The sequence below is a fragment of the Equus caballus genome, chromosome 1 (genome assembly GCF_041296265.1).
Source record: "Equus caballus isolate H_3958 breed thoroughbred chromosome 1, TB-T2T, whole genome shotgun sequence".
NCBI classification, from domain to species: domain Eukaryota; kingdom Metazoa; phylum Chordata; class Mammalia; order Perissodactyla; family Equidae; genus Equus; species Equus caballus.
The window spans coordinates 49785760-49812193 of NC_091684.1; the positions used below are offsets into that span (position 1 = coordinate 49785760).

Consider the following 26434-nt stretch of genomic DNA (forward strand, 5'->3'; position numbering starts at 1 on the left):
CTCACAAAACTTTCTTGAAAAATGAATTGGAATTCCCTTAATAAAGAAGTACTGTTACATGGATTTAAAACAAACCCAGGAATGATCATCACAGAATAGAGACTTTAAGATCCAAAATTGGGGTGAAAGGCCATTTAGATACTATGATTATTGGGAAAATGTGCTTTTAAAAAATCTTTATTAATGATGTGGATGTGAAATAACTATGAAAAACGTACAGATAATTAGGATGTGCTATAAGCATAAATATAAGAGAAATAATTTAGAAAGAGAGGCTTAAGTATTAGGTGTATAGAAAAGAGGTAATAAAAAGTGGTATATTGTGAAAAAATAAAAAAATAAAGGCCCATGGAAAGAAATAATATACTAAGGAGGGTGGCAAGCTCTAAGGTTAAATAACATCTTAAAGACAGGAAATTATGTGTAATCTGTAAAATGATTTGGTTAAAGAAAAAAATTAGGAAATTATAGCCTCTTTCAGCATGTATGGATTTACTCAAAAATACTTGTATGTATCTGGACACTAATGAATGTCAGCATATTTGAAGGATTTCCCAAAGAAAAAAATCATTTAAGATTCTGGAGGCACTGACATTCTAGAGTTAATTAGAAAAGTTAAGCATTAATTGGACCAATGGGTAGAGTGAATTAATATTGCTTTTTCTATCAATGTAATGTTAAATTAGCTAACATTTATTAACTACTACATGCTAGATACTATATTAAATGTTTTGTATTTTTGCATTACCTCATTTAATACTCATTGAGCTATGAGGAAATGGAGGTTTAGACAGTTATAAGACTTACTCAAGATCAGACAATTCCTTGTGGCAGAGCTAGAATTCAAACCCTTGTCTGTCTGACTAGGATATACAGTCCTAGCCAATCTGTAATTAATAGTTGCATACTCATGTATGTGGAGTATAGCTATCAACATAGGAAATTAATTTGAGTATTAGCATAATGGAAGTGTGTAATTCGTGATAAATACTCAGAGGTATATAAACAAATGCAGTTTACTTTATTGCAAGTGAAACTTAAAAAATTGGCTTGACTTTGGCCTACCTTGAGATCTGCTCATGGGTTCTATTACTTTTCTTCTTTGTCCTTTTTCACATTTTCCTTCCTGGATCAGTCCTGCAATTCATTCTTAGCTCTTCGTGTTTGTTCTCTTTTGAATGCTGCCTCAATATGCAAGCCTATGCACCTCTCTTGTGTAGGGTAGCATAATCCTTACCTTCCGTCATGCCCCAGTCCCACATCTTATTTTCTATTTCAGTACCTAAGAAATATTTATCCTCAGTTCCTGGCTTCATTTAATTCTGGTAGTTGGATATCCAAAATTGTAATTATTTTAAATCTGCAAAAAACATATTCAGATGGATAGGATACCAGTAAATAATGTATAGAAAAAAATACTGAGTTCAGTGATATCAAAAACATCAGTTTAATTAACTTTTTATTTTCCAAAGGATATGTACACTGACCTTAAGCAATTGACTGACTTGAGGTTTTCAACTTAACAGATTGAATTGATTAGATATTTTATGTCATAGACCAAGGAAGCTTCACAGTGTAGAGTCACCAGGTGATAATAGCACCTTCCTCAAGTTGTGTTGATCAAAAATATCTCCAGACATTGCTCAATATCCCCTGGATGGGGGCTGAGGGGTCAAAATCAGTAAAGGTATAGACTAATGTAGGGAAGAAGTATTCTACCTCCTAGGTTCTTCTGGCTGGTCTAAAAATTAAATTGACATGAGACAGTAAAACAGGAGAAAATGAAAGTTTAATAACATGTATACATGGGAGAAACCTGAGAAAACTTAGTAACTCACAAAGATGGCTGAAGCCACCACCTTAAATAACATCTTTAATTATAGACAAAGAAGGATGTTGTGGGTAGCGGTTTGGGACTTTTTTTGGGGGGTCTTTTTTTTTTTCCTCCCCAAAGCTCCCCAGTACATAGGTGTATATCCTAGTGTTAAGTCCTTCTAGTTCTTCTGTGTGGAATGCCACCACAGCATGGTTTGACGAGCTGTTTGTAGGTCTGCACCCAGGATCTGAACCAGCGAACTCCAGGCCGCCAAAGAGGAGTATGTGCACTTAACCACTATGCCACTGGGCCAGCCCCCAAGATTGGATTTAATGAAACAAAAAATGAAAGATTAGGGGTCAGCCTGGTAGTGTTGTGGTTAAGTTCACGCACTCTGCTTCAGTGGCCCAGGGTTCACTGGTTTCTTTCATGACTTTAAAAGTATTGCAGCATTTTAAAGTTTATTTTATGAAAAGCACTTTTCCCCCAGCAGACCATATCTCTGACTTTGTAATGAAAATCATTAAAATATATATTTATTTAAGCATATATATACATATATAATTTTAATTATAAAATCAATGCCCTCCTGTCTGCATTATGGTAGCAGACTTTTTGATCACTAAAACTTTAGGAAGGAAAAAAGATGGCATGAGAAAATTGCTCCTGGTTGCTATTTGTTAGGGAGGTGAACCTAACACCTGCAATTTCTTTCTTAGGACAGCTCAAGGCTTGTTATTAACACTAACTACTTTTTTAAAACACTCTTTCTCTTTTTGTAAGGCAATTTAAGTTCAGTGAGAGAAGAGCCATACATATAAATTTATTAGCATAATTTGGCAATGTTTTCAGCTTGCATTTCAATAATTGCTGTTCTTAGAACAGTGCTTTTGAAATGTTTGTTCTGAAAACCACTTTTCATATTTTGGACAGATAAAAATGCCATTTATTTGTTCTCCATTCGGCATTACCAATTAGCAACATAGCCACAGGTTTTAGAATCATTTGGCATGTAAAGTAGAGAAAGGTAGCTAGAATTATCCTTAAGATGAAGTCTTACTGAGAAAGGGAAGCTGCATTTGGAAATACACTTGATTGTACAGATCTAAGATAGTATTGGCTGATTGTTGAGTATTAATGTCATGTGGATCATTGTTATTTCACCAGTTTTATAGACAGAATCATTATCTTCTGTCACCAATCTCAAAATCTCAGTTAAAACTTGCTTCAGAGAGTATGAGCAGGAAGGAAGTTACATGTAAACTAGATAGAATTTATTTAAACTAAATTATTTACTTGTTCTGCCCAAGTAAGAAAGCTGCATAAAGGTTAATCTAGGGGCTTTGTTTTGAACTGGGACTATGGTAAGTAGCTTGAAAATGAAGATTCTTGATATAACAAATCCTTTATAGGTTTGAGCTTTTTATTGTTCTGAATGGGAAAATATGATTTGAGCACAAGTTTCCACATTTCAATAAAGGTAAAAATTTCTTTCTCAAGTTTTATCAATTAGAAGAAAAAGTGCATAAAACAAAGTATTATATTCTAGAAAATAATCAATCATTTGTAACTTTAAGGTTGAATAAGATAACAATAGTGGAAATTTAAACGGCAAAATATAGTATCTTAGTGTTAATGTATTGAAGTTGTGTTTTCACTAAATTGGATCAAATGCAAAATAGCTTTATTTCTCTCTATGATCTTAAATAATTCTTTCAGTTGTTTTGAAATTATATGGGCAATCAAATGCAGATGAGTTCTACAGAAATTTCCACCATTAGAGACCAGAAAGTTTTTCATTAGTGTTACTTACATTTTAAAGATAACTGCAATCAGAGTCATAAGTAAAAATGTGAGCTTTTCTAAACAGAACAAAACTTACTAATGTTTGAGTATTTATTGCCTTTCCCTTTCCCAAAGTCATAAAAGGATTCCACTTGGTCTCTTGCCCTTCCCTGACTTTTGAAAAGCTTTAGGCCAGAAGCAATTTAGGGATTCTGTGAGGCCAGGGGAGGAGGAGAGAAAAAGGTGCAGTAATAATTTTTCTGGGAGTTTTATGGAGGGGAATCTGGAGAAACTGGAGTGTGAGGGCAGTACATAGGGGAAGAAAGAAGAATTTTTAAAAGTATTGTTCAAGAAATGACAATAAAGAACTTAAGTTATTTTGAGATTAGTTTTCGATTGTCCTTGAGTTCCTCTGGCCACAACACACTTGAGATGAGATAACATGGGTCAAAGATTTAATAAGACTGGGAATTGTCGAAAGTGTTATATCAGTAATTGAGATGAGAGCATGGGGGTGGAGAACACAATCCAACTGGAAGTGAAAAGTATTGTCACAAGGTAACATTCATTGTTGTTTTGAATTTTTGTTGATCAAGATTTGCTGTTTCATTCTGTTAAGGAACAGGTTATGTAGCTGATTTATGACCTACCACTTTTTATCATATGAATAACAATTATATATAGATATTTTTTCTTCTGTGGCATTGAATTTTTTGTTGGTTTGGAGGAAGGGAACATGGGAAGAATTGGAGTAAAATTTGATCCAGTATATCTTTCCTATATATGAAACAAATTTGGCAAGTCTGTATTTTCTCTTTTTGTCCTGTCAACTATCATATTCTGTTCTAAACTGTTAGCAAAAGTGATAGCATTTTCTCTAAGTGGAAATGTAGACCACAATCTTCAAAGTAATCAGATGTCAGATCGCTTCTTAAGATTTTAATGAAATTAATCAACAAGGCAGTTGTTTTTTCTCTTTTAGCCTTATCAATTGTTTTAGCAGTCAAAATTAAATTTATTAAGATATGACAGGTAAAAAGGTTCCTAGAGTAATTGTTGCCATAGTAACTTGTAAGAGAATGGTCTTCAATATTATTTGTATATGTGCTATAACCATTACATGCTATTTCTATATATAAATTTCCAAAAGAGAAAAGGAGGAGCAATTTTTATAGATTATCACTGATACTTCATAGATTTTTTTTAAAAAAAATGTTTCCTTTGACCAGACTCTTTCATTGTTAACATTTCTGACATTATCTAGCTTAAAACACCTGCTATTACTTTAGAGCAGAATTGATCGGTCATGTAGGAAAAAAGGTCTCATGGGGCTTTTGAGATGGAACCTACAATGTAAGGCTAGTCTTTCATACATTAGAAAGATGAATCATTAGTGTTTTTGTTTTCATTCTGTGAAAGCAGAAATTGGAAAAGTAAATTGAAAATGTAGAGGTGGTAAGGCTTTTTATTGGTAATATGACCTTGTAAATGTCATTTACTATCATTAACACTCAAATTACTTCACAAACAAATGAAATGTCATATTTAGTAATTAGATAGTTGAGTTCAGAAATATGTACACAGCTAATGGCCTTGCAAACTGGAAAAATCCATTAGTTGTAAACTAACTATCTGGGCATTGTTTTCTTGCAGGGAACAAATCACAAGACAGTGGCATAGCAGAGATGGAAGAACTTCCTGTACCACATAACATAAAAATAAGCAACATTACATGTGACTCATTCAAGATTTCATGGGAAATGGATTCAAAATCAAAGGACCGTATTACACACTATTTCATTGACCTCAACAAGAAAGAGAACAAGAACTCCAATAAATTTAAACATAAGGTAAAATCCTAACATATAATACTTATTTGCATCTTAAAAAATTTCTAAGTATGAGGACATTTTGAAAGAATAAGGTTCTATTAATTACTTAGATAATGTATTTAACACTGGGAAAAATAAAAATTATATGTCATTTAAAAACCCTATCCCTCTAAGAAATTTTGTAAGAACATGAAATGCCAAGTATATTGTTACAATACAGTTTCTCCCAAAAAAAGATAAAATCATGACTGTCCTACAGACATAAAAATGAACGTGTTAAAGATTTTCTTTAACTCATTAATGAGGTAACTGATGAGGTAATACAACCAGAGTATATTGTTTAAATACAATTTCTCCAAAAGAAAGTAAAATCATGATTCTCAGACAGACATAAAAATGAATATGTGTTAAAGATTTTCTTTAACTCATTAATGAAGTAACTGGTGAAGTATTACAACCAGTTCAAAGGAGAATCCAAAGAAAAGACACAGTTATAGATCAGGATATTTAAATAAATGTATAAGTGGAGGCAAAACTGGTTTGGGGTGGGGGAGGGAGCGAGGACAGAAGGGGAGGGTTGTCTCTCCACTGGACAAAATTTATTTGCATGTATTTAGACAAGAGTTACTGAATCATTATCAGGTATCTACAAATTACAGAGTTGTAAAATAGCTTCCACAGAATCAAAAGAAGATAGCCAGAAGACTGTGCTGTAGGCAATGCATAGCTTTCCATTGAAGCACACATTTTCCCTGTAATAACTGCCAAAAGAGGAATGTGATACAGTTTATAAACTTTAGGGTATTTGTTAAAATACTTAAGGGCTGAAGATTACTTTATGTCATCAATTTTATTTTATGGTTTGAGAATGAAAAACAATGTTTAGATGTTTTAGACATGTAACACTTCTCTGATACTTATTCTCATACCTGTCTACTTATCACATATCTTTTCTAATACATATCTCCCTTCAAAAGTAGCTATAGAGAGGATAATAGTTATCTGGTTTAAGTATTCTTATGTTTCAGTATTTTCACTGTGATGAAAGTCAGTCTTGTTTTTTATATTGATACTAAATTTTAACTTGGAAAATCTTTTGGAAGAACTGTCTTATCTTTTCTGAAAATTATGTGTTTACTAAATGTGCAATTATACATACTAGCAATAAGTGAAGATTATACATACAGACAAGTGTGAGAGAGTGAACAAGATTGATGTCATTATTTTTCCCATGTTCCAATTTTGATTAGACTTTCTGGTGATGGATAATCTCTTTTCTGACGTTTGCTTTCTTAAAGTAGCTTTGCAATATTAAACATTACATGATGAATAGGCCAAGACTTGACCCCCTTTCTTCATTTCACATCTAGAATACCTTATCTTTGGAAATGTAGTGAATAGTCAACTAGCATGTTTAATTACCTTATTAGTCCTTGTTTAGAAATACCTAAACATTTCTGTGACATATGGGCTCCATACTTGAATACAAGTGAAGCAAATGTTACCTCATTTGTATATAAAACAGATTCATTTATTTTAAAAATGTTCTCTCCCTTCACCTACAAAATATTTAGTAATAAACTACTCCAGTGAAATTATTGAGTAGTAAAAATTAAGCAAATATAATATTTTTAAATACTAAGTCTATTGATTTTCTTTCATGTTTCTGGTTTGTTTTATCATTTAGTACTAGAATGTTTCATTTTAGGGAACACATATAGGGAGTGTACAGAGAAGAACATTATACTAGAATAGAAGAAAACTGGAGTCCAAGTACATTTATGTCATTAACTAGCTGTATGACCTTGAGCCTATCTCTTGATCAAGTTCAGCCTTAGTTTTTACATCTGAAAAATAAGAGATTTGAATATAGTAATTGTTAAATATCTTTAAACAGGAAAATTCTGTCATCAGCCAAAAATTTAATAAGTTCTTCCATGTTGTTTACTATTGATTCAAGTTATACTGCTAAATTAATTTATTTCTTTCATTCCTTTCTTAGGATGTTCCAACAAAATTGGTTGCAAAAGCTGTTCCCTTGCCGATGACTGTCCGTGGACACTGGTTTTTGAGCCCAAGAACTGAGTACACAGTAGCAGTGCAGACTGCCTCAAAACAAGTTGATGGGGATTACGTTGTTTCTGAATGGAGTGAAATTATAGAATTCTGCACAGCAGGTAAGAGAACTAGATGCAAATGCAGAGAAAATCTTATTTAATAGTCCTGGAGAGCTAATTACAGAAATATTTCTTTTTTATAATTATAAGGTGATATCTATTGCATTGGTCATTTTTGCATTGCCAGTAACAGAACAAACTATGTTGTATTGATTGGAGAAAGCTGAAGTTCTCAGTGAAAGCTGGGTACTGGCATTAAATTACTTTTTTGCTGCATGGATAGTTTGATTTTTTGAAGTAAAAGCTTTGCAAATAAAAATTGATGTAGTTTGAAAATGTACTCAGCATATTTTGAGCTTCATTTTGAGAGAGAGCTTTTTTCCCTTCCTCTTTTTTTCTTTTTCATTTTTCATTTTCATGAGTACTGGAAGAAAGGAGCCAGGAACATCCTTCTCTAATTTAGGGGAATGGAGGCAGATCTCAATGACTGTACCTAGCAGGAATGTTATTGGATTTTTCACTTGAGTGCTGAAAATCTCTGAACTAGTGTCCTGAGCATGTGTGTGTAAATCTTTGCTTCATTATAAAGTACCTCATAGTCATTTGGCATTGGAATATCTGATGTGGATAGCCCATCCCCTTTGATCTTGAACTATACCATAATATTCCATTACATTAGAAATGTTATCATTCACCTTATTCATTTATTTATTTGTGTACTCATTCAATAAAGAAACAAATATTTATTGAGCACTTAAATAGGTGTTGAAGAGATGTAAAGATGTCTCTACTTTAATGCATCTGTCATCCTCTCCTTTTGTCTCTTAGAATGGGGCTTTGTTTCCTCTTTGTCTAGGTGATTGCTTCCTCTGAAATATTGTAGAGAGAGGCTGAGTGTTTGTTTCAACATAAAGGAGCATGTAGAAAAAGTCTTATAAACAGTTCACCTCACCTATTGCAGGTTGCTTAGCAACTTTCCCCAGCTGAGGCATCTTTCAGATAAATCAGCCTTTTTTTCCCATAGTCTCATGCTTGCATTGTTTTAGACTCAGTATGTGCTTAGCTATTGCTTTCTCTCATTATCTTCTTTTGTTTCTTAATCTCAAACTCAGTATAAAACTTCTCCTGTGGATATGTTGAATGGATGAAATTTTAGTTCTATGTTATTTTGATTATCTTCAACCCTTTTTGTTTATTCTATGAGGAAGTTGCTAAGGATTACATGCTTGATTGCTAAGGATTTGAGTGTTTGAGAGCAAGGAAGATAGCATCTCTGGTACCATATTTCTTCCTCTCTAAGATGTCCTTGACTATAAGATCCACTGTTTTATGTATCACTAAGAGAAATTACTGCCAATTAAACTATGAAACAGTGTTTTCTTATCACATTTATTGTCTCATATCAGAGATGCTAAAACATGAAAAAAATACATTTTAGAATAGATGAAATATGGTATTAATCATAGTCTAGCAATCAGTAATGAAATAGCTGAAGATTTCCATATTGTATTAATAGTGAATAAAGAATTCTCATTGAGGTAACTTTTACTATATTTGTGTCATATTGGAATTAATATATCCCCTCAATTTTTTCTAAATTAAAATTCCTTTTGGAAATCTAGCTCGTGTTTACTCTTTTCACTGCATTTCTTTCCATTTACATTCCTTGCACCCTACCAGGGAGGTTTAATCTGAGGAAGAAACAGTAAGAGAAACGGTCTCTTTTGACATCGTTTTAATATCTACATGCTGTTTTCCATAGGACTGTATCAAACAATATCATAGTATTTGTCCATTAAAAAGAGCTATAATTTACTTGCTAAAACCCCATTTGACATTAGGGAAAGGTGTGAAAATATTTCTTTTTTTAGCTTGAGGAAGACTGTTGGCATTTCCAGTTCAGAAATATCTGTCTATCTGTCTGTCTATAAATAAATAGATCCACATATACATACACTCTGTTTTATAATCTAACTACATGAGTACATGTTTTATTTCTTTGTATATGAAGGAGAACTTTATGTCTTCTTTCATTTAGAGCGATCTCCGTTACTTTATTTATTTATTTTTTTCTTCCGAGGAAGATTAGCCCTCAGCTAACATGTGCCAATCCTCCTCTTTATTCTGAGGAAGCCTGGCCCTGAGCTAACATCCGTGCCCATCTTCCTCTACTTTATATGTGGGACGCCTACCACAGCATGGCTTGCCACGTGGTGCCATGTCCGCACCCGGGATCCGAACCGGTGAACCCCGGGCCGCCAAAGCAGAACATGCACCCTTAACCGCTGCACCACCGGGCCAGCCCCTCCCTGTTACTCTTTTATTTAACTACATCCCATAATTCTTCTAAGGAAGTTATGGGATAAATAATGAGAATACCAGCTTTTAAGTGTGCCACAGTATGTTTCTATAAATTATTTTGCAGTTTTATTTCCATGACTAAAATTTAAGGGGAACTTAAGCTGTTCAAAGTTTGTTGTTTCAGTTTATCAAAATAATTCAGACTGTTTCACCAAAACTTCATCAATAACCTTGATTCTTCTGAGAAATCTTGAGATAGTTATTTCGTATAAATTGTCTTTTAATCTGCACATCTGATTCACTCAGCATTTCTTGAGCACATAGTTTGTGCTATGCACTGGGCAAAGAACTGGAAATAAAATAGAATAATAGAATGCCACTAACTAGCCTACCTCTATTCTAGTCTATGACAGAGATAAAACCCTGTGCTTAACCCATAATAAGTCATAGTTGTCTGTATATTTATCTCTTCTCTCAAACCGAGTTCTTTGAAAAGAAGATTTTTTTTATCTTTTAACCTGATCATCTAATTTTGCATGGTGCCTTGTATATTTTATGTTCTAATCTAAATAAATGTTTGTTAAGCCAGTGGAACAGTAAAGTTGTGCTGCTATGAGCAGTTCAACTAGGTTGCTTTTGTTTGGAAAGTTGTATAATCTTTATAGGCCAGAATTTTTGCTTAGATTCTGGTACTGGAGTTTGACAACAAGCTTGAGTTTTTAAAACAAAAAGTTGGTAAAAAGATCAGACTACTTTGAGAGATGCTTTAGATTTTCAAGGGTCTTGTGTACCTGGAAACCATCAACTAAGAGCCAGAGACCTAGTCTCCAAATTACTAGCTATATGAACATATGGCAAATCATTGTGACAAGCCTCAATTTCTGCATCAATAAAATGATCATATTTAATCTACCTTGCCAACCTCATAGACTTAGGGAGTAAATTAAATGAACATTATTATTGCTACTCCTCTAAATTCTATTTGCTATTGATTATAGATTATAAGCTTTTTTTATCCAATTTATCAGCTGATTGAAGAAAAGCTAGTATGGCTGATTGACATTACTTGGGTCATGCAGAGTCTGTATTCCTTATTGAACATTTTTGTTTTAGGATCTTTAATTTCAAAGAGTGAAAAAAATGAAAGAGTATTCTAAAAAACAACCATAAACCGTAACAAAAATGTTTGTGTAGAAAGAAAAATATGCCACACAAAGACAATGAATGTTTTCTTTTTTAAATGCAATTTCCTATTCATTAAGATGAATTTACTAAAGGTGAATCTTAATAATCTCCAATTTATTAAGCACGTAGTTAGTACTTTTGGTGATATATTTTTAATAACAGACTTGTCTTTTTGTTATTTTCAGACTATTCAAAAGTTCATCTAACACAACTGTTGGAGAAGGCCGAAGTGATTGCAGGACGGATGCTTAAATTTTCTGTTTTTTATCGTAACCAGCACAAGGAATACTTTGACTATATTCGGTAAGAATCAAAAAAATATATACTAATTTGCTTTACTAAAAGCCATTCCAAATTCTAGGCTCAGGTTTCCCTTGAGTCTAGTTCTGTGAATAGCATTAGTTTTCTTTTCAAAATAATTAATTATACTCTAATTTTTTATTTCCCAGAATAATTAAGTAGAAAAAGTCAGATGTCGGATTTTTTGCCACTTTGCCTAGATTCTTTTCCATAATCATTTGTATTACCAATTCCTGTCCATTGAGTGAAAGATCTTAAACCTCCAGGGTTTAGATTGATAAAGATTTCATGTACATACTCCTCTAATTCCCAATAACTCAATGCCTTCGGTCTTATACCAACTACTAAATTTTCTCCTCTTCTTGTGGGTCTCTTTAAGATGCTGAAAATGAGAGAATAAAAGGGTGACTGTTTCATGAAATATTGTGGTGAATCAGGTGGGATTTTCAGGCTTCTGCCTAAGTGAAAATCTCTAAGCCATTATCTTGGATTAATTATTCATAAGGATGGTCTCCATTGTTTACTTTTGAATTCTAGTGTTCAACTAGTATTTCTAGGATAGCCTATGTTTATCCCTGGAAGCAGTTTCTAAGAATTCAAAAGAAGTCCATGCCACAGGTAGTTTTAACACTTCTAGCCCTTTCATGTTTGCAGAAGAATATTTCAGGAAAGTAAATAGGCAGATACGTGTTTTAAAGTGAAACTAACACTTTTAAAATGATAAATGCTATATAGGTTCTACAACTTTTATACAGTAATCCCTATAATTTCTCATTTTAAAAGCCTTGGTCTCACTTTAAACTCTAAAGGATTCTTAAGTTGACAGGATTGTATATGAAAAAAATTTAGGAAGCTTTGTTGGTTTTTTTTGTTTATTTCATATCACCCTAATTTTTCTTAAGTCAAGATCATGGTTCCAGATTTGAATCAGCTCCAAGCTATGGAAAATTCAAAGGGCATCATAGGGACATGAATTTAGGAATCTGTGTTCTCAAATAAAGTACTTTGCAATATCATGTATTTTTATGTATTTTGATGGCAAAAAAACACTCCTGCGTTATGTTTTAGCCTATGAATACAGAGTTTAGTCTATAATTCTCTTACCTGTCATTTACCCTTGAGTCTATATAATTCATGGTGGATGCCATTTACCTAATTTAGAGAGTACAGACTGAGAGATACAACACAAATTATTGTACCTGTCAATTGTTGAATGGGAATGACGATATACACTCAACAAGAAAGGTATTTGTTTATATTTGTTAAGCATAAAATTTGAAAAGAATAAAAGATCCGCTTTGCTATTTTCATTAATAAGAAATACATCAATAGAATAAATAAATACATCTTTGGTACTAGGTTTAGATGTCTGGACTATTGCCAGTGTCTATTGTAGGTGGCCACTGGAGGTCAGTATTTCTCTAATTTTTCTCCATCCTTTGGATGGGAACTGGCCTTCTGTTTTTCTGGTCCTTAGATACTCTAAAATTTGCTTCATCTGTTTTCAAAAGTTCTTCCAAGAAGAAAAAAGGTAAATACAGAGAGCATGTAAAATGAAAGAAGTTATTGTATATAGTGTATGGTTGATTTCAATATACTAGTTTGAAAGATATATCTACTATGAAGGAAATTTACCTTTGTTGGATTTTCCATAATAGTTGTAAAATCCATGTAAATTATATCTTGATGCAGTATATATAAATAAATACACTTGCCAACGCATGGGTACAATATTTCAACATTGCTTTTTAAAAAGCCCTTATTAGAAAATTGTAGGGGGCCGGCCCTGTGGCTGGGTGGTTAAGTTCACACACTCCACTTTAGCGGCCCAGGGTTCACTAGTTTGGATCCTGGGTGCAGACCTACACACCACTCATCAAGCCATGGTGTGACAGCATCTCACATAGAAGAACTAGAATGACCTACAACTAGGATATACAACTATGTACTGGGGGGGGGGGGGGGGGTGTTGGGGAAAAAAGCAAAAAAGAGGAAGATTGGCAACAGATGTTAGCTCAGGGCCAATCTTCCTCACCAAAAAAGAGCATACCTTTAAAAAAAGAAAAAGAAAGGAACCTTTCACTTACCTGACAAACTCCAAATCATTATAAATTATGAAAAAGCCATAGATAAATTCTGACTCAGTCCACATAGAATGAACTCATTTTGATCTCTTCCTCTAGAAATGAATTCCTAAATGAATATTGCTTTCCCTTACCCCAGATCAAAATATCACTTTCTCTCTTACTCCTTCAAGTTCACTAAGCAGACGAATTGTCCTTAAAACACCTTTCTATTTCTGAAAGTTTTCTCTTCAGGAATCCACTGAGACTGATAGACATGTGTAGGAATTCCTGTACTTTTTGGTGCTAGATTGTATATCCTCAAAGTTGATGCCTGTCACTGATATTAGGACATTTCTTCTAGCCTAAGTTCCTGTTTATATCTTTTCTGCTGTTATTATTTCATATAATTTCACTTGATTCAAGTAGGACACATATACTGATATTTGGTTTTTGTTAATGAGAATGTAACAAGGATAAGAATTTTTGATCCAGGACAAGATAGAGTAGATACACTTCTCTCTTTTCCTCCCACTAAGTACAACTAAAAACCCTGGACATATATATCAAAGAAACATAAAACTCTGAAAGGTGGAGACAAGGTAAACTGGTTAGGGATTTCACGGCTCAAAGAACAATACAATAATGAGTTTCCTGGGTTTTCTTTTTAGCTCTTATATTCTGGACTAGGTGCTAGAGAAGCCAGCAACCCAGAAATGCCAATGGGCACAGACAAAAAAATCACCCTAGAAAGTCTGCTCTGTGTACCCAAATGACCAACAAAGGGACAGCCTTGAAGACAGAAATCTTTTAGACGATAACTTTCCTACTCCGGCCAAACACCATGGAAAAAAAACCTATTCCCACCATCACCAGCCAAGGCCAAATAGGGAACCTAAACATCCACCCTCTCCCACATGTAAGGAAGCACCCTCCCCTCCTCCTCCGTCTCCTGCTGGAGGTGGTGTCAGAGAAGACTGAGTGGGGAGACTGGACTTATACCCCTCACCAGTGGCAATGAGATCTCTGTCACCCTCCCCACTGTGGTATCACAGGAGGCCTAGTGGAAATCAGGACTTTTCACCACAGCCGAGGGATGATAAAGCTTGCCCTGCAGTGTCAGTAAAGGCCACATAGGGAGCAATAATGAGACACTCTTCCCTCTCCCAGCTAGACTGTGTTAGCAGAACCCTAGTGGGAGCCTAAACTCTTACCTCTGCCCATTAGTCCCTCCCCCGTCCTCCTCCCCTGCCCCATGTCATTGAGACTGACTGGGGAACCTGAATGTTTATCGCCTGACAGCAATAAAGTAACACCCCGCCACAGTTCTCCCATTGGCACATAGTCAGAAGAAGCCTACTAAAATACTAGATTTAAATAAGATCCAGTCTCAAAATACCCAAAATGTCCAGGATATGATTGAAATATACTCATCACACCAAGAACCAGGAAAATCTTAACTTGAATCAGAAAAGATGATCAACAGATACCAATACCAAGATGATACAGATCTTGGAATTATCTGACAAGGATTTGCAAACAGCCACCGTAAAAATTTTTCAACAAGCAATCACAAACACACTTGAAACAAATGAAAATAGAAGTAGCAAAGAAATAGAAGATATAAAAAACTAAATGGAAATTTTAGGACTGAAAAACACTGTAGGAGAAGTAAAAAAACTCAATGGATACACTGAAAACAAAATCAAGAGGATAAAGGAAAGAATGAGTAAACCTGAACCAGAACAGAACAACAGAACAGTAGAAATAGAAACAGAAGAATCAAAACAATAGAAATTACCCAAACTGAATAACAGAGAGAAAATTGACTAAAAAAAAAATGAGCAGAGCCTCATGGACATATGGGACTATGGCAGATCAAATATCACATATTGGTGTCATCAGAGTCAAAAAGGAAAGTAAGAAGAGGGTGGGGCTGAAAAACTATTCAAAGAAATAATAGCTGAAATGTTCCAAAATTTTGCAAATGACATAAACCTAAAGATTCAAGAAGCTAATAAGTAAACCCTAAACAGGATAAACCCAATGAAATCCATGCCAAGACACTTCATAAACTCCTGAAAACTGAAGATAAAGAAAAAAATCCTGAAAGTGGTCAGAGAGAAGATACCTTATCTATAGGGAAAACAATTTGAATGACATCATCAGAAACTGCATTGGCCAGAAAGAAGTGGCACAATATTTTCAAGTTCTGAAAGAGAACTGTCAACCCAGAATCCTATATTCAGTGAAAATATCCTTCAGGAATAAAGGGGAAATCAAGACATTCTCAGAAGAAGGAAAACTAGGAGAATTTGTCACCAGCATACCTACCCTAAAAGAATGACTAAAAGAAGTTCTTGAAACAGGAAGGAAATGATAAAAGAAGGAATTTTGGAATATCAGGAAGGAAGAAAGAACAACAGGAAGAGTAAAAATATGGGGTCCAATCCAGGATATTATAGTACATTTATTTGTCATGTCTCCTTAGTCTTCTCTAATCTCTGACAGTTTCTTGGTCTTCCCTTGAATCTGCATTTTTAATAAGCTCCCTAGGTAGTTTTCAGGCACTAGAATTTGAGACTTATTGCTGTTCTAAAGTCACGGGCAGACCTTGAGCACACCTCAATGACCCACACTCTTTAAGGAGCATGTTGACTGGGAGAACCTTCTCTTGCCTGAGTGGTAGCTTGTAATTTTCATCCTAAATCATGCTGGTCAAAGACCCAGTCAAGGAAGAGAAGGCACACTCATGGAATTCTGGAGAAAATTTAACAAAAGCACCATTCACAGATGTATGGGGAGAGTTAAGGCAATTAATAAGGGATGCTAAAGAAGCCAGATACTATAGAGTTGAAAGGTTTTACCATTCTTGGGAAGAGAAGAGGAGTAGAGGTGCCCAGCAGGAGAAGTAGTCAGAGATATGTAGTTATAGACAAATCCAGCCCTGCCAGAACCACAAGGCTCTGAAGCATGGAGGTGGTAGAGGAAGACACACTCAAGGCTTTACCTTCTTCTCCCCGACATCTGCTGGTGCCTCTTATTGGTAGAACTGGAAGGGAAGGGACCAAGGGGCAAGGAAGAACTGGATGATAGAGTCAGTCCACAGTGGAAGGTGAGAAGGGTAGAAAACAGATCTGGGGACAGGGTAAAGGGAGAATAACCAGTTCTTTTCTAAGCAAAATGCAAGAGAGAGGGGGTCAGCCCGGTGGTGTAGTGGTTAAGTTTGCGTGCTCTGCTTTGGCAGCCCGGGGTTTGCAGGTTTGGATCCCAGGCACGGACCTAGCATTGCTCATCAAGCCACACTGTGGTGACATCCCACATAAAATACAGGAAGATTGGCACAGATGTTAGCTCAGCAACAATCTTCCTCAAGCAAAAAGAGGAAGATTGGCAACAGATGTTAGCTCAGGGCCAATCTTCCTCACAAAAAAGGAAAAAATGCAGGAGAGAGGACCTGATTAGTAAACTGTGCCTGGGTCAAAAACAAAATAAACCCACAATAAAACAAAATACTTTGTGCCAATATATGTGGACAGCACTCATTTTAGGACTAAATTCTGGCATATTTTAAAGAAACATTCAACATATTTAACTAACCAGTACTGTTAGTCCAGTTTTCTCTTCAAAAAGCCACTTCTGAAATGCAGTAGGCATATAATGGATGTGATTTCAGATGTAAGAGTTCTAATTCCAGTTTGGTTTTTCTGGCCAGGAAATTTATTATGTTAAAGACTTCCAAGGTTTGTAGCTTACCTTACTTAGAGTCAAGGCTGGAATTTAACCATCTATTTGTTATTGTTAGTGCCATCTAGTCGATTCCAACTCCTTGCAACCCTGTGTACAGCTGAGCAGAACCCTGCCCGGTCTTTTTGTGTCATCCTCTCACCTTCTGGCACTATATCAAACAATGCTCCACTGCCATTCGTAGGGTTTTCATGGCCAATTTTTTCAGAAATGGTGGCCATTTCCTTCTTCCTAGTCTGTCTTAGTATGGAAGCTCCACTGAAACCTGTCTACCCTGGGGGAACCTGCTGGTATTAGAAATACCAGTGGCATAGCTTTCAGCATCACAGCAACACACAGCCACCACAGTATGACAGTCAATAGGTAGTGTGGTTCCCTGACCAGAAATGAACCCAGGCCACAATGATAAACACCAAATTTTAACCACTAGACCACCAGGGCTAGTTTTAGGCATCTATAGGTAATGTCAAAAGATGCATTCTCAGGGCCAGCCCCATGGCAGAGTGGTTAAGTTCATGCACTCCTCTTTGGTGGCCCAGGATTAGCCGGTTCAGATCCTTGGTGTGGAGCTGCACACTGCTCGTTAGGCCATGTTCTGGCAGCATCCCACATAGAAGAGCTAGAACGACCTACAACTAGGGTGTACAACTATGTACTGGGGCACTGGGGAGAAAAAAAGAGGAAGATTGGCAATAGATGTTAGCTCAGAGCCAAACTTACCCCAAAAAAAAGCATACCTTAAAAAAAGATGCCTTCTCCTTGGTCTGATAGTAGGATGAGAATTCAGGCTTTTAATAGTAGACAGCTGACTTTTAGGCCTATCACCATTCAAATCTATAAATCAGTAACTTTTCCAGTATTGTACCAAGCACTGACCATTTCTTTTCTCTTGCAGAGAACATCATGGAAATGCTATGCAGCCCTCTGTCAAGGATAACAGTGGTAGCCATGGCTCTCCTATCAGTGGAAAATTAGAAGGCATCTTCTTCAGCTGCAGCACGGAATTCAACACTGGGAAGCCACCCCAGGATTCACCTTATGGAAGATACAGGTTTGAGATTGCAGCAGAAAAACTTTTTAACCCCAACACTAACTTATACTTTGGGGACTTCTACTGTATGTACACTGCTTATCATTATGTGATTCTTGTTATTGCCCCTGTGGGATCACCAGGAGATGAATTTTGTAAGCAGCGCCTTCCTCAACTAAATTCCAAGGATAATAAATTTTTGACCTGCACAGAAGAAGATGGGGTGCTGGTTTACCACCATGCCCAGGATGTCATTTTAGAAGTCATCTACACTGACCCTGTGGATCTTTCTCTGGGCACCGTGGCAGAGATCACTGGTCATCAGCTCATGAGTTTGTCTACTGCAAATGCAAAAAAAGATCCCAGCTGCAAAACCTGTAATATCAGTGTTGGACGTTAATGCTCGCTTTTCTTATTCTTACTCAGTCCCTTTTCTTCCCTTAGGAGCATTGATCCTCTGTTGTCCATTTTCATCACCAGATGTTTTCCACTGAAGCATGCACATGCCGCTATCACCAAAAGCAAACTGCCACTTTTCAAATTTCATTCAGAGCCGTTTTAGTGTTTCCTATTCCCTACCCTTCCCACTGCTTTCAATGATGAAATATCCTAAGTTCTCCTTCTGACACTTTATTGCCTAGATGCTGCAATGTTTTTATTTTTCCTTTATGCCAAACATAACAAAACAATTATATAAACTGCTTTAGCAAAATACAAAATAACGGCTTATAAATGGTGTTTAAATATGCATTCATTTTAATCTACTGAACAAATATTGGGATAACTCCAAATCGCATGAAAGGGTGTAATTGCAGCATGAGTTAAATCCTGAAGCCTAGAATTGTCAGCACTTCCAACTTGTTGTTTGACAGTGTTATTTATGTTATTTATATTAGCTAACAGGAAACAACTACTGTGTTTCAACATAATAAATATAATAGAAAAATATTTTATTTGTATTGTTGTATAAAATATTTACAATCATATAGAATATATAGAGTTACATTTAATAGCAATTGTATACGTGTCACGAAACCATTTTCCTTATCAAAGATGTAGTTTGTAAACTTCAAATAGTTGTGTATCTGTCCTGTTACAAGTAGATGACTTTAATTAAACAAATTTATGAAGGACATTATTCTGATTCATAAAAGTTATAAAATATCAGATAAATACAGAGAAAACAATAAGCCTCTGAAATAGTCTACTTCTGAAACAGTCAGTATTTTTCCCATCCAAACTATATGAAAATGTGAATTTGTTCAGTATCATGCTTAAACATTACAGAAAATAGAAATACAAACATGGTTGGTACAAGAGAGAAAATGTTGACCTTTCACTTATTTTTACAAAAGCAAAAATCATAAACACGTTTTAGTACAAAATAACAAAAAATATACACTAAAGTTGAGGAAGCAAATAAAATATTTTGGCTTCTACTCCAAGGTGTCATAGCACACAATTTCCAAATCTTTCATTTTGTACAGAATGAAGAATAAGTGCAACTCACGAGAAAGCTTTTTGACTTTACAAAGTACAGACCTTGGAACATTAAGGAAAATGCATATTCCCAATGGAAAAATAGTTATATAATCTTATAGTAAACAAAAAGATTAGCAATTATAACTATGATCACATTAGATTATATACTACAGACACATATCTATCCAAAATACCTATTTTCAAATTTTAATATTTTATTTTAATATAAACATCTGTCAATTATAGACAAAGATAATTCACAAACTACATGCTATCAGAATGAACTTTGGTAATCAGAAATGTAAAATTTCAAATAACAGATAAAATAATGTGCTATTTTTATATAGAAATAAAAAATTAGCAGTGACACATTCTAGTATATTTTAGGGTACTAAAAGCCTAGCAGACTTAAGGGACAAGGTAGTAGTTTTCGTTACGACTTAAAAAATCTATTAGAAGTTTCAAATAAATTACATTCTTAGTAGCTGTATTCCTTCTCCCATAAGAAGAGTTTCTTTTCCTCCTCCTACTGAGTTTTTTAAAAAAATCATGCTCTTTTCCATATATCAATATAAGCAATCTTTGGACACTAAATAGACTTTCCCTGAAAAGTGGCCCATTGAACAAGTGGATGCTCTATGTTATTTAGATTTGATAAAATACTAGATGTTTTCTGAAATAATTATACTGATTGTGAGTTTTCTCCTTGGCATGGAGGAGGTTGATTTTTTTTCCAATTGTACTGTTACTTGCGGTATTTTCCTCCCATTTAAATCCCTCTTTCTCATTTATAATCACACTTGCCATCTCTTCTTAAAACAGAACAGCTAATACTACCACTAAAGTGCTTCAATTTTCAGTATGTCAAAACTACTTAGCAAGAGCGGCAGAGGAAAATAAACTTGACTTTATCTTGGGTGAAAGTGATCACAAATATTTCCTAAACTTCAAATCGTTTTGGCCACATCTTGCTTGCTTATGAGAACCTCTAATAGTCTCAGTTTGGCTTTTATGTGCTTGTATTCATAGTACTCATCTGCCATTGGTATCCTATCTTCCTTTTGTGGACTTCTGCAAAACAGAAAATACTGTCTATTAGTTCACAATCAAGTCATTAAAAATCCTTTTACAATTCTTACATGAGAAAGTACAGGGTAGCAGTTTCCACCTGGTTTTTGCATCATGTCTTTTTTACCTTCCCTTCACCTTGATTCACTCCCTCTTCCATGTGTTATTAGGTTTCCATAAAATAGTACCCTTTGAGAACTTGAATGTCATAGGGGTTTTGCAAATATATGGTCCAGTACGTAGACATATAACAATGGGGAAAGTGAAAAAGTCTGAGGAAAAAACAAAACCCAGAACCTCAAGGCATTCCTTGTCTAGTCATTCTCCCATCACCCATGCCACAGTTCCATGCCTGTGCAGAATGTTCAGCGCTTATAGTGATAGTTGTTAAAAATAACCTAAAAATACTACAGGAATTATATTAATAAAAATAAACTCCTTGAGTGAAGTAATTTATAAAAGTTTAAATTGCAGTGGTTCTCTTTACACACTGATTTTACTTAGACTAGTTGATAATGCATAGATTTTTATACATATGCATTCTAACTACTACATGTTCTTGTCATTTACTCTGAGGAATAATTAAGTAACATCTTGAGTTAAAACCATTTGCCATCCCACAAAAATATGTTGCCAGGTTATGTTTTCTAAAGGGCAATAACTGCTTCAGGATCTCAAAAGGTTCTTGTCTCCTTTGTTGATAAAATGGCGAGTGCTTTTAAAACCTTTCCACCCATGACTTTGAAATAACAAGAGGTGGAAAGCACAGATGAAGTCACCACGATTGCTACTGAATATAAAACACAAATACTCGCCAATATTAGTATGGCTGAAAATGGGTAAATAGCTAACATTTAATGTTTTACCCTTCTATTTTCCCAGTACTAATAAAGATATAATGATATCTCTTACAAATAAAAAAATAAGTTAATCTATAAATATTCCCAAGACTATAGTTATCTACTTGTGTTGCACCAGTATACACAGCCCTGCAATTTCTGGTATAGAACTGAGAATAGTACACAAATCTATAGACAGGGTTCCTCCTAAATGGTGTCTAAATTATATAACATAATTCCTGTGCCTCCATTCAGTGTTGTGGCCCAAACCTATAACTGGGTGTCTAAATACCACCTTAATTTGCGTAGACAGATCTAAGTGAAGAAATGGTCTAATTTAGGAACATTAATAATCCATCATGTAACTTTTCCCTGGTCCTGCATACTCCATTTTTTGCTAAAACAAGAGTGCATTGGTCAGAATGAAAATTTTTGCTGGGTATTTCCTAAAGCAGTCTTCCCGTTATATAAAACATGTTAAAGTGCTTAGCACAATTCTCTGGCTCATAATTGTTTATAATGTCATATCTACGTGATTATGCCACTTGCATGGTAAATATTACCAAGAACATTTAAAGTATCTTAAAATTTTTAGTAATCCATTTGCATGGTTATTTGACCTTATGGATAGTTAGGCCATCCTAATAAAATGTCTTAGGAAAACAAGATTAAGATCCATATTTCCTAGCCATTCAACTATTTGGTTTTAGTTTTAATGTATCACCTCTTTTGCATTTAGTGTAAGTATATTACCACAAGAGGGCATACAACCTCAATCCAACGTAGGTATATCTGAAGTAGGTTTAGGACTCACAAGTGCAGTAGAACACTATATGTAGAACATAACTAACTTCCCTGTATGTCAAAGGCATGCCAAGTGCCACTGTAGATCCATTAGGCAGGACTACTAGCACATTGGGAAGTTCTCAAACTCTTTAAAGTGGACTCCTGGATTCAAACAGGTAAAAATGTAAAAGTCATATGGAAATTTTGTAAAGGAGAAAAAGCAAAAAGAAAACAAATTATATTTTACATTCTAAATTTAGCAGCCACATAACACTTTACTAGATTAGTTAACATCAGCAGAAAGGTAAATAACTTGGACTTATAGCAATCAAGTGGAAAGGAAGATTCCAGGTAGAAAAGTAGGTGAGATTACATCTGTATTTGCTGAATGCAAAAAGTTTCTGACTTAATAGCTCCAGTCCTGGTGAACTGCCCTGGAGGACTGAAATGGAAAAGCTGCTAAGAGGTGAGTAGACCAAGCTTTCAAGATGCTTTCAGAACAGTCCCTCTGCATCAGGGTAACCCTCAGTCTGCTGAAATGAAAGCAATTCAGGGAAGGCAGATACATAGATGGAGAGGAATACGAGGAGCCAGTGTATCACAACTCCCACCTCAGCCACCTTAATAACTTTGAGACTTTGGAAAAATTATACCCTTTATTATTTTTTTTTAAGACTGACATTCTACATGACGGCCATAGCTTCCCAAAATATCCCAGGGAATCCAATAATTTCATCTTACAACCGTGGAGACAGGCTCAGGATAGCTCAGTGATTTATCTGTCTATTCCAGAAATAGATCAATAACCCTTATGTCATGATTTTATATATATATATAATTTTGATGATGATACACCAAAATTTAGAGAAAACTAATGGAGTGCATAATGAGACTTGAGTTGACATAGAAAAATTGAGGACAAATAGAGGATATAGCTAAATGTTTATTTAAAGATAGAAAGAATAGCTATGAACTTTTGACCAAATCCTGAAATAAAATAATTAAGGGCAGATCCTGAAGTTTAAATGATATACTTAAAGCAAAACAAGAATTATTTAATAAAGTAGGCAATAACTTGTGGGATGAAGTAACCAAGAACAAAGTTATACTGGCTGAAAAATCAAAAATTTCTTAAAGATTTAGATAAACTTGATAGTTATAATGAGGTTTATTATGCCAAGTTAGGGATTTTTGGAGTTCAGCCATTATTTTTTAAAGCTTGATGTCATACTTGATAGTTACAGCCTCCCATAAAACATACCTAATAATGGCACTATCAGAATGTCGTATTAGACAAATCCCAGGTCTAAGTCACTGTGGAAATTATATCTTGTAGTCATTGTTCCTGCAAACAAATTGCAGCTCATTCATACTGTGCTAAGAAATATTAGCTTAAAAGATATCTCTGCCCATACTTACCTTCCTGTTTGTTTAAAAAACTGTTCTTCAAATTCTCTTAAGGCTTTCCGAAGTCTCTTCTTATCAGCCCTAGTTTCTCGAAGATGGTCAAGAAGTACAGGCCTATACCAAGTAAAATATATATTTGCCATTACTGAGCTCTGGCATAATTGAGAGATCATCATGAGCAGATTTATCTGTTCAGCAAAGGCATATTATGATACAGAAGTGTTCTGCCTAAGACTATCTTTTGAATAAGTATAGCACATGAGGAGACTGACCATAGGGAAGCATAGAAGCAGAGGAAGTTACTTCATAAAAATATCATAGGAAGGGAGAAAGGACAGACAGGAGAAAGCAGACTGAGTCCATTACAAAAAGTGGTGAGGGTAAAGGCCACATGAATGGATGAGGGAGAAACAAGACATTTTGAAGGAATACTCATCAGCATTGGGTGATAACCTGAACATAAGAGGCACAAGAGGAAGAAACTTTAAAGAAAATTCTACCCTTAATCTAGCGTATGGGAGAATGGCAAAACCCTTGGGAATGAAACAAAGACCCAAAAGAAAGCTATAGTTACATTGCAAATTCTACTCCATTCTACTGAGAGAGAAAAGTCATATACTTTAGAGCAGGAATTTTTATCTGGGGAACTTGTGTATAGTTTCAAAGACTCTATGAACTCTTTGAAATTATATATGAGCACTTTCTAAAAAAAAAAAAAAGACCAAGATTCCATTGCTTTCAAAAAAGTCCAATACCCCAAAAACGTTAAGAACAGCTGCTTTAGAGCAATCAACCAACCAATAAATAAATGAAACAAAGAATGGAAAGAAAAAGGCGAAGGGGTGGGGGGGGAGGGAAGAAGAAGGTAAAGGAAGGAGGAAGGAAGATTTTCTGTTTCCAAACATGACCCTCTTCTGTGAGCCGAAATTCAGGTACCAACTGATTCTACAAGTACACTAAAATCTCAGCTTACAACTTAGTCCTTGGTCTCACCTCATATATTTCTGGGGATTCCATCTCTATCTTGGGGCATACTCACTGTACTATACTTATTAAAGAAAATCTCATAATCTGCCTGTAATATAAAAACCAAAGAAGGCCAAATGATCAAGAGGGATGCCAGCTACCAAATAATGAAAATGATAGTACTAATAAAAATCCAAATAGGTCCTGACTGAGGGGCCATTAGAAGACAAGGTCAGCTCACTTAAGGCCAAGGGGATTCCCAATCTGAAGAAACCATTTTAGCTAAATGGAATAGACTAGGATAAAGGCTCTGACGACTGTTGACCCACCACAGGATCCCATTTCCTGTTGGTCCAGCATTTTTAAAGGACAGCTTTGCTTCACCCACTGCCAAGAGTTAGACTGGTGACAGACCCTGCTAAAAAGATATGTGACTGTAGCAAACTGAACATTAGCATTTATGGCATCTTTAGGACCTTATTGGGAGCCTTGGTTCCTCATGGCTTTGTGTTCTCAATTCTCTGGTTAAGAGGACAACCAGATTATGCTTTTTAAGGCTACTCTGGTGGATAGCATTTTTTAGAGTCTAATAGCTCTTCTGTATTTCTTATGTACATATAAGGTACCACAGACCAGAAGAAGTTAAAGAGAGACTCCACACTTAGGCTTCATACTTACATCGTGGCCTCATGTAAATTGGACATGGAGAGGGCGGGTTGTTTGATTTCTTTCTTTTCATCTGGTAGCAGGACTCTAACAGCCTCAGTCTCAGAGTAGGTGAGGTGGTTGCCAACGGAAAGGTGAGATGCTGGATCTGGCAAAGAAGGTTGTTGGCTTCCCTGTGGACAGTCTTCATCAGAGTCCTCTTCCTCCTGCTTATCACAGGCAGAGTTTAAATAAAGTCACAAAATGCTAAGCACCTCTTGAGGAAGCAAAAACAGGAAGGGGAACCATAAATGGACACCATGAAAACAAGAGGTGACCCCTATGCCTACTGAGAAGAAAGCAACCAAGAGGAACTCTTCCTCAGTTTCATCAAAAAACTTAAAGAAGTTAATGAGCAAAGAGGCACCCATCCTATGCTAAAATGCTCACCAAGTTCATCTCTGTTTGCTGGGCCAAAGAAGGCACAGACATCCAGGATATATTCCAATCTGGGCTGCACTGCCTAGTAGTTCCTTCCTTTGACCCAGACTTCTAGGCCCCAGCTTCATAACAGTTATATGGATTAAGATGAGATGGACTCCAGACACCTTTTGTCACCCCAAATCAGGTCCTGGTGTGGGCCACATTTAGATGCAGATGATACTCAGAAAATTGACAGATTCAGAGAAGAGCTCTATGCAGGCCAAAGCGAAATGGAGTTACTCTTTAACCTGTTCTGGTAATGCTTATTACAACCAAAAGATCTTCTTGCAAGCAAACCTGAACATCACACCCTATTTTAAATTATGCTTCCTTAATGGGAAAATTTCAAAGATTATGAATCATTATTGTCTTTGCCTTTAATTAAAATTGTGGAAGTATAAATGTGCTCAAGTACACTTAAATTTATATTTGTTAATGTTTATTCCTTTTTATATTGATATCATGAGCAAGTGACTGTTTTAATATTGATCGAGTAGGATTTGTGGGGCTTTTCTAGTTCTGTATTCCCATAAATCATTCTTTATTAAAGTAGTCTAACTCAATTTCAATATTCATATTTTC

General features: G+C 35.3%; 2 protein-coding genes across 28 annotated transcripts in view; one reads left to right on the forward strand and one right to left on the reverse strand.

Annotated features, from left to right (window-relative positions):
• Positions 1 to 19122, forward strand: part of PHYHIPL (phytanoyl-CoA 2-hydroxylase interacting protein like) — a 65341-nt gene extending 46219 nt beyond the window's left edge. For all 12 annotated transcript variants that reach the window (XM_023643534.2, XM_014733317.3, XM_070262866.1 and 9 more), the window contains 4 exons: positions 5255 to 5451; positions 7436 to 7610; positions 11222 to 11339; positions 18042 to 19122. In XM_023643534.2, the coding sequence (XP_023499302.1) occupies positions 5255 to 5451; positions 7436 to 7610; positions 11222 to 11339; positions 18042 to 18576 (1025 nt within the window). In that variant the 3' untranslated portion in view covers positions 18577 to 19122. The remainder of the gene's footprint in view (positions 1 to 5254; positions 5452 to 7435; positions 7611 to 11221; positions 11340 to 18041) is intronic.
• FAM13C (family with sequence similarity 13 member C) overlaps positions 19106 to 26434 on the reverse strand; it is a 118972-nt gene continuing 111643 nt past the window's right edge. For 8 of the 16 annotated variants that reach the window (XM_023643526.2, XM_070262838.1, XM_070262822.1 and 5 more), the window contains 3 exons: positions 25403 to 25599; positions 23771 to 23872; positions 19106 to 20729 (listed from right to left, as the gene is read on the reverse strand). In XM_023643526.2, the coding sequence (XP_023499294.2) occupies positions 20606 to 20729; positions 23771 to 23872; positions 25403 to 25599 (423 nt within the window). In that variant the 3' untranslated portion in view covers positions 19106 to 20605. Of the gene's footprint in view, positions 20730 to 23628; positions 23873 to 25402; positions 25600 to 26434 lie in introns of those variants that run through there. The other 8 variants (XM_070262818.1, XM_070262843.1, XM_070262827.1 and 5 more) reach the window with 2 other exon arrangements.